Raw genomic sequence first — 11,674 nt, forward strand, 5'->3', positions numbered from 1 at the left:
GCGCCGCCGCGGGGTGCGCGCGCTGCTGGTGCCCCGGCTCACCCCGCGGGCGGCCCAGGAACTTGATGCGGTTCAGCTGCTGGTTGCAGTGTGCCCTCCCCTGGGCGAGCCCGAGGCCCGGTCTGTCGCGCTCTGTGCGGGGCCTGGCGGTGGGTTCTCTTCACGGGGCGCCTACGCCCTCTACCACTACGGCGGTGTGGGCGCGCCTGCGGCTTCCTTCCTTTGGTCTTCCCGTGCCCCATCGCGAGTCAAGTTCTTCGGGTGGCTGCTCACTCAGTCTCGTGTGCATACACGGGACGTGCTGCTGCGCAAGACCATCCTCACTGCGGCGGAGGCCGGGTGCCCCTGCTGCGAGGCGGAGCTTGAGACGGCCGACCACCTCATCTTCGGGTGCCCGTTCGCGGTGCAGTTTTGGCTTAGGATCGGGCTGCCCCCTGCTGTAGGTTCGGTTCGTGCGCTTCATCGCTTCGACGCGTCCCCGGCCGTCGGCGCCAACTCTCCTGCGTGCTTCGTCCTTCTCTGCTGCTGGCGGCTATGGAAGCATCGAAACGCCATTGTTTTCCAGGGTGACACGATGTCCCTTGCTGCTACACTCAAAGCCTGTCGGGATGATGCAGTGCTTTAGCGTGGCCAGATGAAGACCGGCGATCAGTCCCACATCAACGTTTGGTTGTCTGTTCTTAGATGAGCCTGTGAGGCTTGCGGATCCTGAGAGTTGCACTCAGCTCTCGCCCCTCTTGTAACGACTGAATTCTCTGGTGGCTTTTGCCCCATTTACGCAATATATACAGGTGGTGGAAGGGCTCCCCTTCCCCGGGATCCGATTACGTCGAAGTCGAACTAAAGTTTGGGCTTGAAACAGAGGCACCCAAATCGAAAGGGAAGTCTACTGGCTCTAATTAAACGGGCATTTTGTCAGAGAGGTACACGTGGGTCATTTATGCATTATTAACAGCAACCGGCCTAAGCATCGTGTAAACCGTCAGTTGGCAAGGCATTGGGCATTTGGTTAGAGGTCACATATCTCCCAGCAGACACAGAACAACCACCACCGTACCAGAGCTGATTAGTAGTACTTAGTCAATGCATAATGATGTAGATACAGGAGTGCTCCTGTACAAGTGACAAGACCACTGACGAGAAAAGCCAAACAGCATGTTATGGAGGCAAATATGATGGCCTACTTTCCAGTCCAGATATGCACATAATTAAAGAAAAGGAGAAAGGAGATAAACCCAATACTAAGAACATGAAAGGCAGAACCTTATACGGAACGACACATTCGTTGCTCATAAAAGACAGGAAGCAAAGATAATCGTTTTGGATTTGGACAGGTCTTCGTAATTGGTGAACTTCTTTTTAAGGCCCAAGAAATTGACAAGGTCGGCTCCCAAATCCAGAAATCTCCAATATTTGGTGCATTAACATTATTAGTGTTAGGGCAACTTGATTACAGCATGAGTGTCTAGATAAACTTAGTAACCGAACCAACTGAGGAAACTGGAATCGAACAGTGAAAACAGGTACAGTGCTGAAGACAATCTTGATAAAGGTACAGTGCTGAACAAGCATGAATTGTCAAGGCTTGTAAAATAACACCATTGTCTGCACTGTCATGTCAAGACATACAAGCCTATGTTTCTCCCAGTTTGAAAATATTGGTGGCAAGACTTCATTGTTCATTGACCTAGCAAAATGGCAGTGTCCATAGCTTTCTCCTGGTAACAATATTCCATGACACTTCAGAAAAACAGACCACCTCAGGTAAGGCTTCACATAGTATGTCCAACATCAACCTAGTAAAAAGTTACTATCATTAAAATAAAACACACGTTCTTCCTTGCAAAAGACAAAACAGTCGGTCAACGAATGTCCACATACTTATTTTAGAATAGCACAACACAAATGCAACATATTTTGAAAACATAAATTATTTCAGCAAGAATCTGGCTAAGAAACCATTGGTCAACCAATGTCCAGAAACTACATTCAAACCAAGAATGACGTATCGAGTCTCAAGACCTTTATCTCAAGCCAACTTCAAAAATCAAAAATGAACTACAAATCTTACTTTCTTGAGTGCACAGAAAAACAATGTCCAACAGTAATGCTCCTCAAAAGGAGTTTGGTGGGCTAAAAATTCCCCTGTGTAAAGGGTGTTAATATGGCAGACTACTACATTTCCTTGTGCAGTTTTTAACCCCCCTAGAAATGATTCTTCAAAACATACATGTCATGAATCCATGCAATAACTACTGTTTCTAGTAAGTCATGGCTGTCAACCTGTCATGCACAATGCAATAATTTTAACTCTGAACTAGTGTACTACGTCTAAACTCTAAAGTGATAAACATTAAATAATATCCATGTCAAACCCAATACAGAATACTTAACGCATGGCAGGGGTAAGGTAATTGAAGTAACTAGCCAGTCTTAAACTATGAATATTAGGCATAAGCATAATAAACTGATGCATCCGAAGACGGTCAATCTAGAATAGAGACCGGGAGGGGAAGCAAAAGATGCAAGAGAGCCTTTTTCCATGGTTAGACTCAACCTAACACTTTACCTGAAGCCACATGATGCATGGCCAAGAGTATACTTCTGTCACATTAGACATAGACCATGAAAGACATCACAAGATGATGAGAAACACACTATTTTTTAGTAGTCAAGCTCACATTAGACGAAGATCATGAAAGACAGCACAAGGTGATGAAAAACACACTGTTTTGGTAGTCAAGCTCCAGTGCAAATAAATGCATTTTCGAGACTTCCAAAACTAGATCATAATATCTAATCAATGCAAGCAAAATTGAACAGGAAAGTGCCTACCCACTGAAAGGCCATGGCTGTGTTTGATCATCTAGTTATCCATCAATCACTGTGACGTGTTCTCTCTTTTTGCTGAAAAAACATTATTCATTTTGCGGGTCTGAAAACGACAACAGTTTGAAAAATAGCATGAAAGCGGGGCCAGAATTACTACACGTACTGAAGAAACAAGACATGCCATGTTCATATGGCTATCTTGCTAAACTTTTCTCGAGCACACCACAAAGCGTGTGTCATGTTCCATTACAAGAAGAATGCCGAGAAGGGGCAAAGTACAATTACAATTAAACCAGAAAAAAAAAAGACAATGCAAACACAAAGAGAAGAAAGGATGAAAAAGCATTGAAAATAAGTTAATAAGCTAAACTACCAAAAAGAAGACACAGAACGGCTGAGAAATTCACTCTCTGGCTATCTTGCTTAATTGCCAACATATACAACTGCTTCAACCCCATAAGTGAAAATATTCCAAAAGTAACTCAAAAGGGATACGGCTTAAAGAAGGGATAATGAAGTCTCAGCAGAAGGCTAAAAGCTGCATTTCTTAGAACTGCAACATTTAACCAGAACTCACAAATAGAAGTATGTATCTCTATGGGTGAAGGTTTTCTTTTTCCTTTCCAATCGTCTCAATTTGTTCTGTCCACAGTAATTTCTTACTTCCTCCGTCTGGGTTTATTGGGGCCCATCATACTTTGTGTCGAATTTTGACCATAGATTTGATTAGCAAAATATAGTTGTATGCCATAAAGAACTTATTGTTGGATTTGTATTCTAAAGATGTTTCCAACGATACTGTTTTTGTGGTATATAACTTGTACTTTGCTAGTTAAATATAAGGTCAAAGTTTGACCCAAAATACAAAGGGAACTAATAAGATGTAGTATTAGTGTTATACCCACTAAGAAGAGGCACAGTTTGCAAATAATGACAATGTGCTAATATTTTCACTTAGAGCTGTACTATAAACACAAAAATATGGGCAAGCATTTTATTGCTTAGAGATTACAAATATTAAGGATAAGTTACAAGTAAGGCTGTAAAGGAGGGCAAAAGGCAACTAATGCACCTCACTCAATCTCAATTTGTTGGGGTCCATCATTTTGAGCTCCCTCATTTGATTCCTCAGCACTATTCTCTTCAGCTATTCCAGAAGCCTCTACCGTTCGAGTTACCCACTCCTTGAGAGGATCCTCATTCAGGTCAAGCCTCAAGAGACCAGCAAACACGCCACCCATGAATGCAACTGGCTCCTACATACAAGGCAGGCAAAACATAAACACGTGCTATTGCTTCAAGAACGACATATTGTAAAATCCAGAGATTATTGTCAATGTGATGACTCCCCAAAACCTCTACTAGTCATCCAAAATTTTCTGCATTTTGTTTGCTTTTCCTCCTAAACTTCTACGCCCAAATTTGATGGAGCTGGGAAATTTTATGACAGCAAGCAAGAACTTTATCAATCAATCAAACATTTACTACACAAAGAGAATCACATACACACACATATAAATGGAAGTTATTACTTTTTATCCCCTTCTCTATACTGATGAGAAGATAATAACAACTGCAGTTAAGAGTGAACCCTATGCACCATTCTTTTGAGCTCCCTCACTCAATGAACATCGAAGTAGCCAATTATTTTTGGATAACAGAAGTAACCAATTACGATAGACTACCCCTTTTCTATACGCACGCCAAGAAAGGACTCTTCGAAGACTAGAAATTTCTATAAATCTGCAACTACACAGGAGATTACCTAAGCATAACTGATGGATCTAAATCTCACATCAAGGAACCGTATGCTCAACTGTACATAAACGTCAACCCGAGGAACCAACTCCACTACCCCAATACCAATACCAGACCAGCTTCACACAGAATTTACCTTCAAGGCCTCCCGGAGGATGCGTTCGTCCTCGAAAGGATTGAAGCATGCTCGCACGACGCCCACCGCTCCCCTCCCCCTCCGCTGCCGCCGAACAGCCGCACAGGGAGAGCTCCTCCCGGAAGCCGGGCCGGGAAACCTCTGCGGAAACTAGAAAAAAAAAAACACATCAGCACGGCGCGGCTCAGCTCTGCCTTGAACAATCGAGGGTTTCTGTGCCAGGCGCTGGAAATTACGGCGGCGCGAGTTCGCGGGGCGGGGGGCTGGAGCGCGGAAGCACCGGATGGGTAGCAGGTGGCCATGGATAGCGCGCCTCGAGGGCTCGGTGAGCGGCGAAATGCGAGCTGCCTTGTTGCCTCGGGGTCGGAGGCGGAGGGGATCTTTTCTGGAGCCGCGGGCGAACGCAGAGGTGCAGCGCGAATGCTATGTCTCGCTTAGAGCGACACTAGCAGCGCGCAGGCGTATGAGCCGGCCGGCACAACAACATAGTATTACTCGCTCGTTCGTTGGTCGATCTCTTTGCTGACGTGTTCATTCGGGATTTTTGCCTTTTTGTTTTCTTATTTCTTCTCTGTCTTTTAGTTGCTACACTTTTGATTTTTTAGTTTTTCTTTCGAATTTCTTTAGTTTCTGTTTGTTTCTTTCATGGTTTTCATTGGATTGTTTTTTTTCTCACATTTCTTTTTTCTTCTTTGTTTTTTGGTTTTCTTTTATTTTTCTCTATCAGTTTTCACTATTTTTCATTCTTTTGCACTTGTTTCTTCGGCTTTTTTGTTTTATCTTTTCTTTGGTTTCGTTTGTTTCTTATTTGGGGTTTATTGGTTTTTTCATGTTTCTTTGTTTCTTTTTTGGGTTTTCATTGGTTTTTTTTTGTTTCTTTGTTTCTTCTGGTTTTCACTTTACATTTTTTCGTATACGTCAAGAATATTTTTCTATTACATGTTCAATATTTTTTTAATATATATTACATATTATTTAATATTTAAAGTACAAGATTAACATTTTTTAATGCGTAGTCAATATATTTTCATAAACATTTATTATATATCAAATGCTTGGTTAACATTTTTAAATGCAAGATTAACATATTTTTCAATACATGGTCAATATTTTTCTATACACACTTAATATTTTAAAAAATGATTAATTAACAGTTTTCAAATACTTGTTTATCAATTTTTTCAAATGCTTGATTACCATTTTTTAAACACATGATCAAATTTTGTTATAGACATTGTATTTTTTGTATACATGAGAAACATCTTCACTATACGCATTTAACATTTTTTAAATGCTTGCTCAACATTTTTTTCAAATGTTTTATGTAAAGTGTTTTCTCTAATATATTCATTTAGAATATTTCAAAGTATAAACAAAAGTAGAAAAAAACATTAAAAACGTGAAAAAAAATCCCAAGATTGTGGCCTCCTGTGCGCCTAGGTCAGCCCATCTCGCACCTCCCTTCAGGCAAGGCTTCCCCCTGTCTCACGTGAAGTAAAGGAGAGCAACTAGTTAAAGAGCGCTCCTTCGGGAGCCTCCCCAACGATCACATGGGGTGGGCTGAGAGCGCGCCACTTGGCGTGCTCTTAGCCGTCGCCACGTGTCGCGCTCTGGGCGTTTCCTTCGATTTTTTTTTAAAAATCGCATGCGTTTTCGGCCTTTGGGGGGGGCGATTTTTTGTTTTCCACCCGTCTTTCTTAGCTTCTCGACAATTTTTTTGGGAAAAAACTTTTTGAGCAGAAAAACATGTTTTTTTCGTGAGAGGCATGGTTTTGCTTCCGCGAGAGGCACGGTTTTGCTTCCATGAGAGGCATGGCCGTGCCTCTCGGGAACGAAAAAAATGTATTTTTTCTTTTTTTTTCTTCCGTGAGGCATGGTTTCGAAAACGGAAACAAAACATGTTTTCTTTTTTTTCCATGAGAGGCACGGTTTGCTTCTACGAGAGTTGTGCCTCTCGAGAGGCGTGGTTTTGCTTCCCTGAGAGGCACGGCCGTGCCTCTCGAAAACGAAAAAAACGTGTTTTTTTTTCTTCCGTGAGAGGCACGGTTTTGCTTCCGCGAGAGGCATGACCATGCCTCTCGGAAACGGCTTCCGGAAAGGAAAAAAAGTGATCCCGGTTCATTTATTTCGTCTGGTTTTTTCATGATTTTTTTTTGGCAAAACCTACCAACATGTGATCTAGTTTTGAAGATCTCGACCCGAGGAATCCAACGGTGAAAAGGGTTTAAGATTTGGACGCACAGTTTAAGAGATAAAACGTTTGAATAAACGGATCTACGAAAAAAGGGAAAACTCACAGGTTGCGACAAGTGTCGCACATGCAGCGTGCCACTTGTCATAACCTGGGAAGGGGAAGTGATCTTTGGAAGGAGTACTGCTCAATTGGTGATTTCGGAAGCAAAGACATAGAGGCGTCCAGGGTGGAGGTTGTAGCTGTTTCCCCTAGGGCCCGGACCATGTGGAGAGTTATTACATATGGGCCGCGTGTGTGGGCCTTATGAAGAAGGGTCGTGCTGTACGACAAGCTGCCGTGCCTGCATCTTGGCCCAGTCTATCTAGACAGGCATCGAACTGTGAACCACCTATCTGCTTAGTCCCCTCAAAGGAAAAAATTGTCTTGTCTCAAAAAAAAAAAAGGAAAAAATTGTCTAGTTAGTCATCAATTGTTCCTTCTAAAAAAGTCAACAATTGTTCTATTCTCAAGAAATAGAAAAACTCAGAAGTTGTTCTAATATTTCCTTGTATAATCTGATGCACTGTGTTTAACTTGATTATAAAATTTGGTCATTTACTCAAAAAATAGTCTAGAGTTCTAAATTTGCAAAGTGATAGGTTATACTTTCCGTGTTTTAAAGTATTTGGAATTCTAGATTTGTCCTGAGTCAAAATTGTTTAAGTTGGCCAACTTTTATAGAAAAGTATGCTAAGGTAAAAAATACCAAATACATGTGGTACGAGAATATATTTTATAAAGAATCTCATTAGACTAATTTGATTTTCTGGGTGTTAATATATTTTTCTCTAGACCTAGTCAAACTTAAACAAGTTTGACTTAAGACAATTACTCATAGCCTTTGAAACAGAGGGAGTACTAGACAATTGGATCTTTGTACTAAGATTTTACATGTCCCTGGATTACTCATAGCCTTTTGAACACTAAAAGGCGCTCAAGGCACCAAATTCATTTAGCTCAAATATAGTTTACAACATGAAGTACAAAACTTTAGACGTTTGCAGAGAAAGCAAGGGGACTACAGGGCATGCCCTATCTCTAAAAGCAGGTTTGCATAATTATTGAACATGATGAGCAACATTGTGAGCTTTGTCATTTGTTTCTCTAGAGATGTGATACACCCGAGGATGAAGGTCTTTAGTGTTTTTGAAGTAATCTGCTAGAGACTTCCTAATGGGTCGATGAATTATGTCTCGAACCACATCCCTCACTGTTGTAAACTTAGCAAGAGTCAGGTTATCAATAAGAAAAGTGGGCTGATTGACCTGAAGGAGTTGAGCTGCATTCGCCACAAGGAGGAACACTGTTGCTTCTGCTTGTAGAGGAGAGCAAGTATCTAGGGCAGAGGAATGAATCTGGATAACAGCAGGCTAGCCGTTCATGCCTGGCTCCGAACGAGGGAACAGCCTCGCAACGGGAAACCCTTTCAGCGGCCGCACCTTGGTCCTCAGATACGTTCGAGACCGCGGTTCCCCCATGTCGTGGACGCTGCAATAAAACCAAACCTTCTTCCGGTAGCACGGGTCGGCGTAGCCGCGGGCGGCATGAGCGTCCACGAAGAAGATACGGTCCCCCGCGACATACTCCTTGCACTGGTCCGGGACGCGTACAGCTCGGGAGCACCATTGCCCGACGAACAGCACCCGGTCTTCCCCGACGCCGCTCACCTCCGTCCACCGTGATCCCGCCAGGTCCGCCGCGAACACCGTGAACTCGGTCGCCTTCTCCAAGCCCGCGCCTACGAAGTGGAAGTGCCCTCCACCGTCGCCCAAGAATGGGAACGGATTTATGTTAGGATCCTCTCTGCGGATCAGCAGCAGCGTGCCGTCAGATTCCAGGAGGTATTGCAGCGGCGACTTGGTGTAGCCGACCTCCATAAGTCTGTCGACCCGGGTCACGGTCGGCTCGCCGGTGTCCCTGTCCTCGCCGACGGAGACGGAGAGGAGTCGGCCTTTGTCCTGGTGGAGGACGTAGAGCTTGCCTTGATAGAAGATCATGTCTTGAACTCGCCTCAGCTGGTCGTGGGCGATCACCACCACGCCGCTCCTGGCCGGTACAAGGCCAGCTTGTGAATCCCTTCCTCACCGACGACCGCGACGATAAGGTTGGGCGAGCACACGACCAGCTTCCTGATGGACGGCTCCGACAAGGGCGGTCCTGCGGACAGCCGAGGGAGCACCATGGTGGTGGCCACGGAGAAAGGGCTCACCAGCGTGTAGGCGCCGTCGATGCGTTCAAAGGCGAGCCACTCGCCGCAGGAGCTCTGGGCATGCGGTACCTGGCGATGGAAGTCAAGACGGAGCGGCAGCGGCCGGAAAGCCGAGTCGGGCAAGCTGTAAAAGGTCTGGTCCGGTAAGGCGAGCCAGGGGAACTGCGGCGGAGGGCTGTTCCGCCGTGCGCAGGAGCGCCACTGCCGGCAGACGGCGCCGAAGCAAACGCGGTCATCGTGGCGCCGGAGGCGCCGGAGGATCGAGTCGCCAAGGTCCTCCGGGAGCTCAGACCAAGACATTGGTAATTGGTTTAGCCGCTTGCTCTGAGGCTGGCATCTACTTATTCCCCGCACGGTATGTCGTTATCACAAAATCCACACCACACCGTGCTGGGCTCCAACACGAAGTGCGATTACTAACCGGCTTGGAATCGGACTCTTGACTCCCCTCTCTCTTCTTTATTTGAATTTATTTCCGTTTTCCCTAATATGTACTGCATGAAACATGTTCTTGCATGCAGGCGCTAATTAGTTAGCGCAGATGCAGAGCGCAGCTCAGTAATCCTGGGCGGGCACGGGCAGCTCACGCCTGGCCGCTGCCGCCGGCTCCTCGGGTTGCTCGGTCATGACAAACTCGTACAGCGCGCCGGCCAGCCCGGCGCCGATCAGCGGGCCGACCCAGTAGACCCAGTGGTGGCGCCAGGTCCAGCCGACGAGCGCCGGGCCGAACGCCCGCGCCGGGTTCATGGCGGCGCCGTCGAACGGGCCGCCGGCGAGGATGTTGGCGCCCAGGACGAAGCCGATGGCGATGGGCGCGATGGTGCCGACGTTGCCGCCGCGGTTCCGGTCAACGGCGGTGGCGTACACGGTGTACATGAGCCCGAACGTCATGACGACCTCGAGCAGCAGGGCGTGCCGCTCGTGGATGCCGTGGCCGAGCGTGAACCCCATGGGGCGCTGCAGGACAAGACACATGGAAATGAGACGTGGCGGACATGATGACGTGTATATATATGTATGTACGTGCAGATAACTCTCGCCGACAGGAAATACGCAACCGCTTGTTTGAATTTGTTGGTAGGCTCAAGAACATCCAAAATTTAGCCGAGCAACGGTGCCATGCTTAGTAAATGCTTCTAGCTCTGCGATCTCAATACCTGATGGCTCTGAAACTGGCCCAATTTGTGCAACGGTAACAAATAGGCGCTGAGCTAGGTGAACTTGAGCTCGAAATAGCTTAATCTAAGGCAACGCAGTGTAGAGAAAAAAAGGCAACGCAGTGTAGAAAAAAAAAGCGCTTGTTGAGAAGAGAACAGCTTAGTTACCACGCCGCCGGAGATGATCCTGAGGAGAGCGGCGGCGAGCACGGCGCCGAGAAGCTGCGCCGCCCAGTAGAGCACGGCGCGCGCAAAGGAGATGCGCCTGCCGACGAGCACGCCGAACGTGACGGCCGGGTTGACGTGCCCGCCCGAGGCGCCGCTCGCCAGCGCCACCGCCGCGGCCAGAGCGAGCGCGTGCGCCACCGCCACCACGAGCAGGCCACCCAGCGTCCCCGTGTCCTTGTACATCTTCCCTGCCACACAAACAGAACCAAATTCATCAGACACATCACCGAGAAATATCCGTGGACGATAGTATGCATGACAACAATCAAGCTGTGTGTTAGCAGGTTCACGTACAGAGGCCGTAGACGGAGCCTTCGGCGGCGAAGACGAACACGGCGGTGGCTATGAACTCCGACAGCACGGCGCGGGAAGCTGCCGGCAGCAGGGTCTCCAGCCCCGCAGCGTTGTCGGCACCGCGGCTAGGGAAACGAGTTGGCAGCATGATCCCCGAGTTCGCGACGAACTGCACTCTTCCGCAAGCTAGTGAAGTGCGGCTGGAGTTGGGGGTTGCTCTTTGCAGCGCTAGGCAGTAGGCGGCGACGCTGGAGGTGGAGGGGACAGGTGGTCAGTGGGAGGGGACGCGTGTGGCCGTGTCGGAGCAGTCTGGAGATATATACGAGTTACAAGGTTTTAAAAAAGGTTCGTGGGCAATAATGTTAAACATACAATAATGTCAAACATACAAAGAGTTACACGCAATTACACATTGACTAGAATTTTCTTCATCTACTAACCAATCATAAATTTGCCCTCCTCTTAATTTTTAGGGGGTGGGCCACCTCTCCACCTATTGACCAATCAAATTAACCTATTTGTAGAACCTTGTAACTCGTTTGTACGTGTAGCATTACTCGTTTTTGGGAAGAGGAGCCCCCTCCTATGAAGACGCATGCAGTGTTTTTTTTCCTCTTTCCAGTAAGCAACGATCAGTTTCCTTCGGAGTAGTCTAACGTTGGTGTTGAGCTAGAGGTTGGGGCCCTCTTTTTTTATTGCCAAACAATGGGTTGTATATTAATTTAAAATTCATTCTAATTTCCAATGCATCGATCACCTTACCATGATAGAATTATTATTTTTGACGGGAAATAGTGGGTATTTTATTCCTTAAAAATACGAAGTAG

General features: G+C 46.3%; 2 protein-coding genes across 5 annotated transcripts; both read right to left on the bottom strand.

Annotated features, from left to right (window-relative positions):
* Positions 1–1,399: 1,399 nt before the first annotated feature.
* On the bottom strand, positions 1,400–5,191 carry LOC123053936 (UPF0426 protein At1g28150, chloroplastic). 4 transcript variants are annotated; one of them, XM_044477565.1, is made up of 4 exons: positions 4,963–5,191; positions 4,727–4,876; positions 3,905–4,088; positions 1,400–1,718 (listed from the first exon to the last, which is right to left on the bottom strand). In XM_044477565.1, the coding sequence occupies exons 1-3, from the start codon at positions 5,026–5,028 to the stop codon at positions 3,906–3,908; spliced, it is 399 nt and encodes a 132-aa protein (XP_044333500.1). In that variant the 5' UTR covers positions 5,029–5,191; the 3' UTR covers positions 1,400–1,718; position 3,905. The 4 variants fall into 4 exon arrangements, with proteins under 4 accessions (XP_044333500.1, XP_044333501.1, XP_044333499.1 ...); XM_044477566.1 differs by having other exon boundaries at positions 1,400–1,740; XM_044477564.1 differs by having other exon boundaries at positions 1,400–1,770.
* Positions 5,192–9,585: 4,394 nt separating this feature from the next.
* Positions 9,586–11,131, bottom strand: LOC123049623 (probable aquaporin TIP3-2). The gene is made up of 3 exons (XM_044472521.1): positions 10,848–11,131; positions 10,494–10,741; positions 9,586–10,125 (listed from the first exon to the last, which is right to left on the bottom strand). The coding sequence occupies exons 1-3, from the start codon at positions 10,993–10,995 to the stop codon at positions 9,724–9,726; spliced, it is 798 nt and encodes a 265-aa protein (XP_044328456.1). The 5' UTR covers positions 10,996–11,131; the 3' UTR covers positions 9,586–9,723.
* Positions 11,132–11,674: the final 543 nt, after the last annotated feature.

Source organism: Triticum aestivum, chromosome 2D, assembly GCF_018294505.1.
Source record: "Triticum aestivum cultivar Chinese Spring chromosome 2D, IWGSC CS RefSeq v2.1, whole genome shotgun sequence".
NCBI classification, from domain to species: domain Eukaryota; kingdom Viridiplantae; phylum Streptophyta; class Magnoliopsida; order Poales; family Poaceae; genus Triticum; species Triticum aestivum.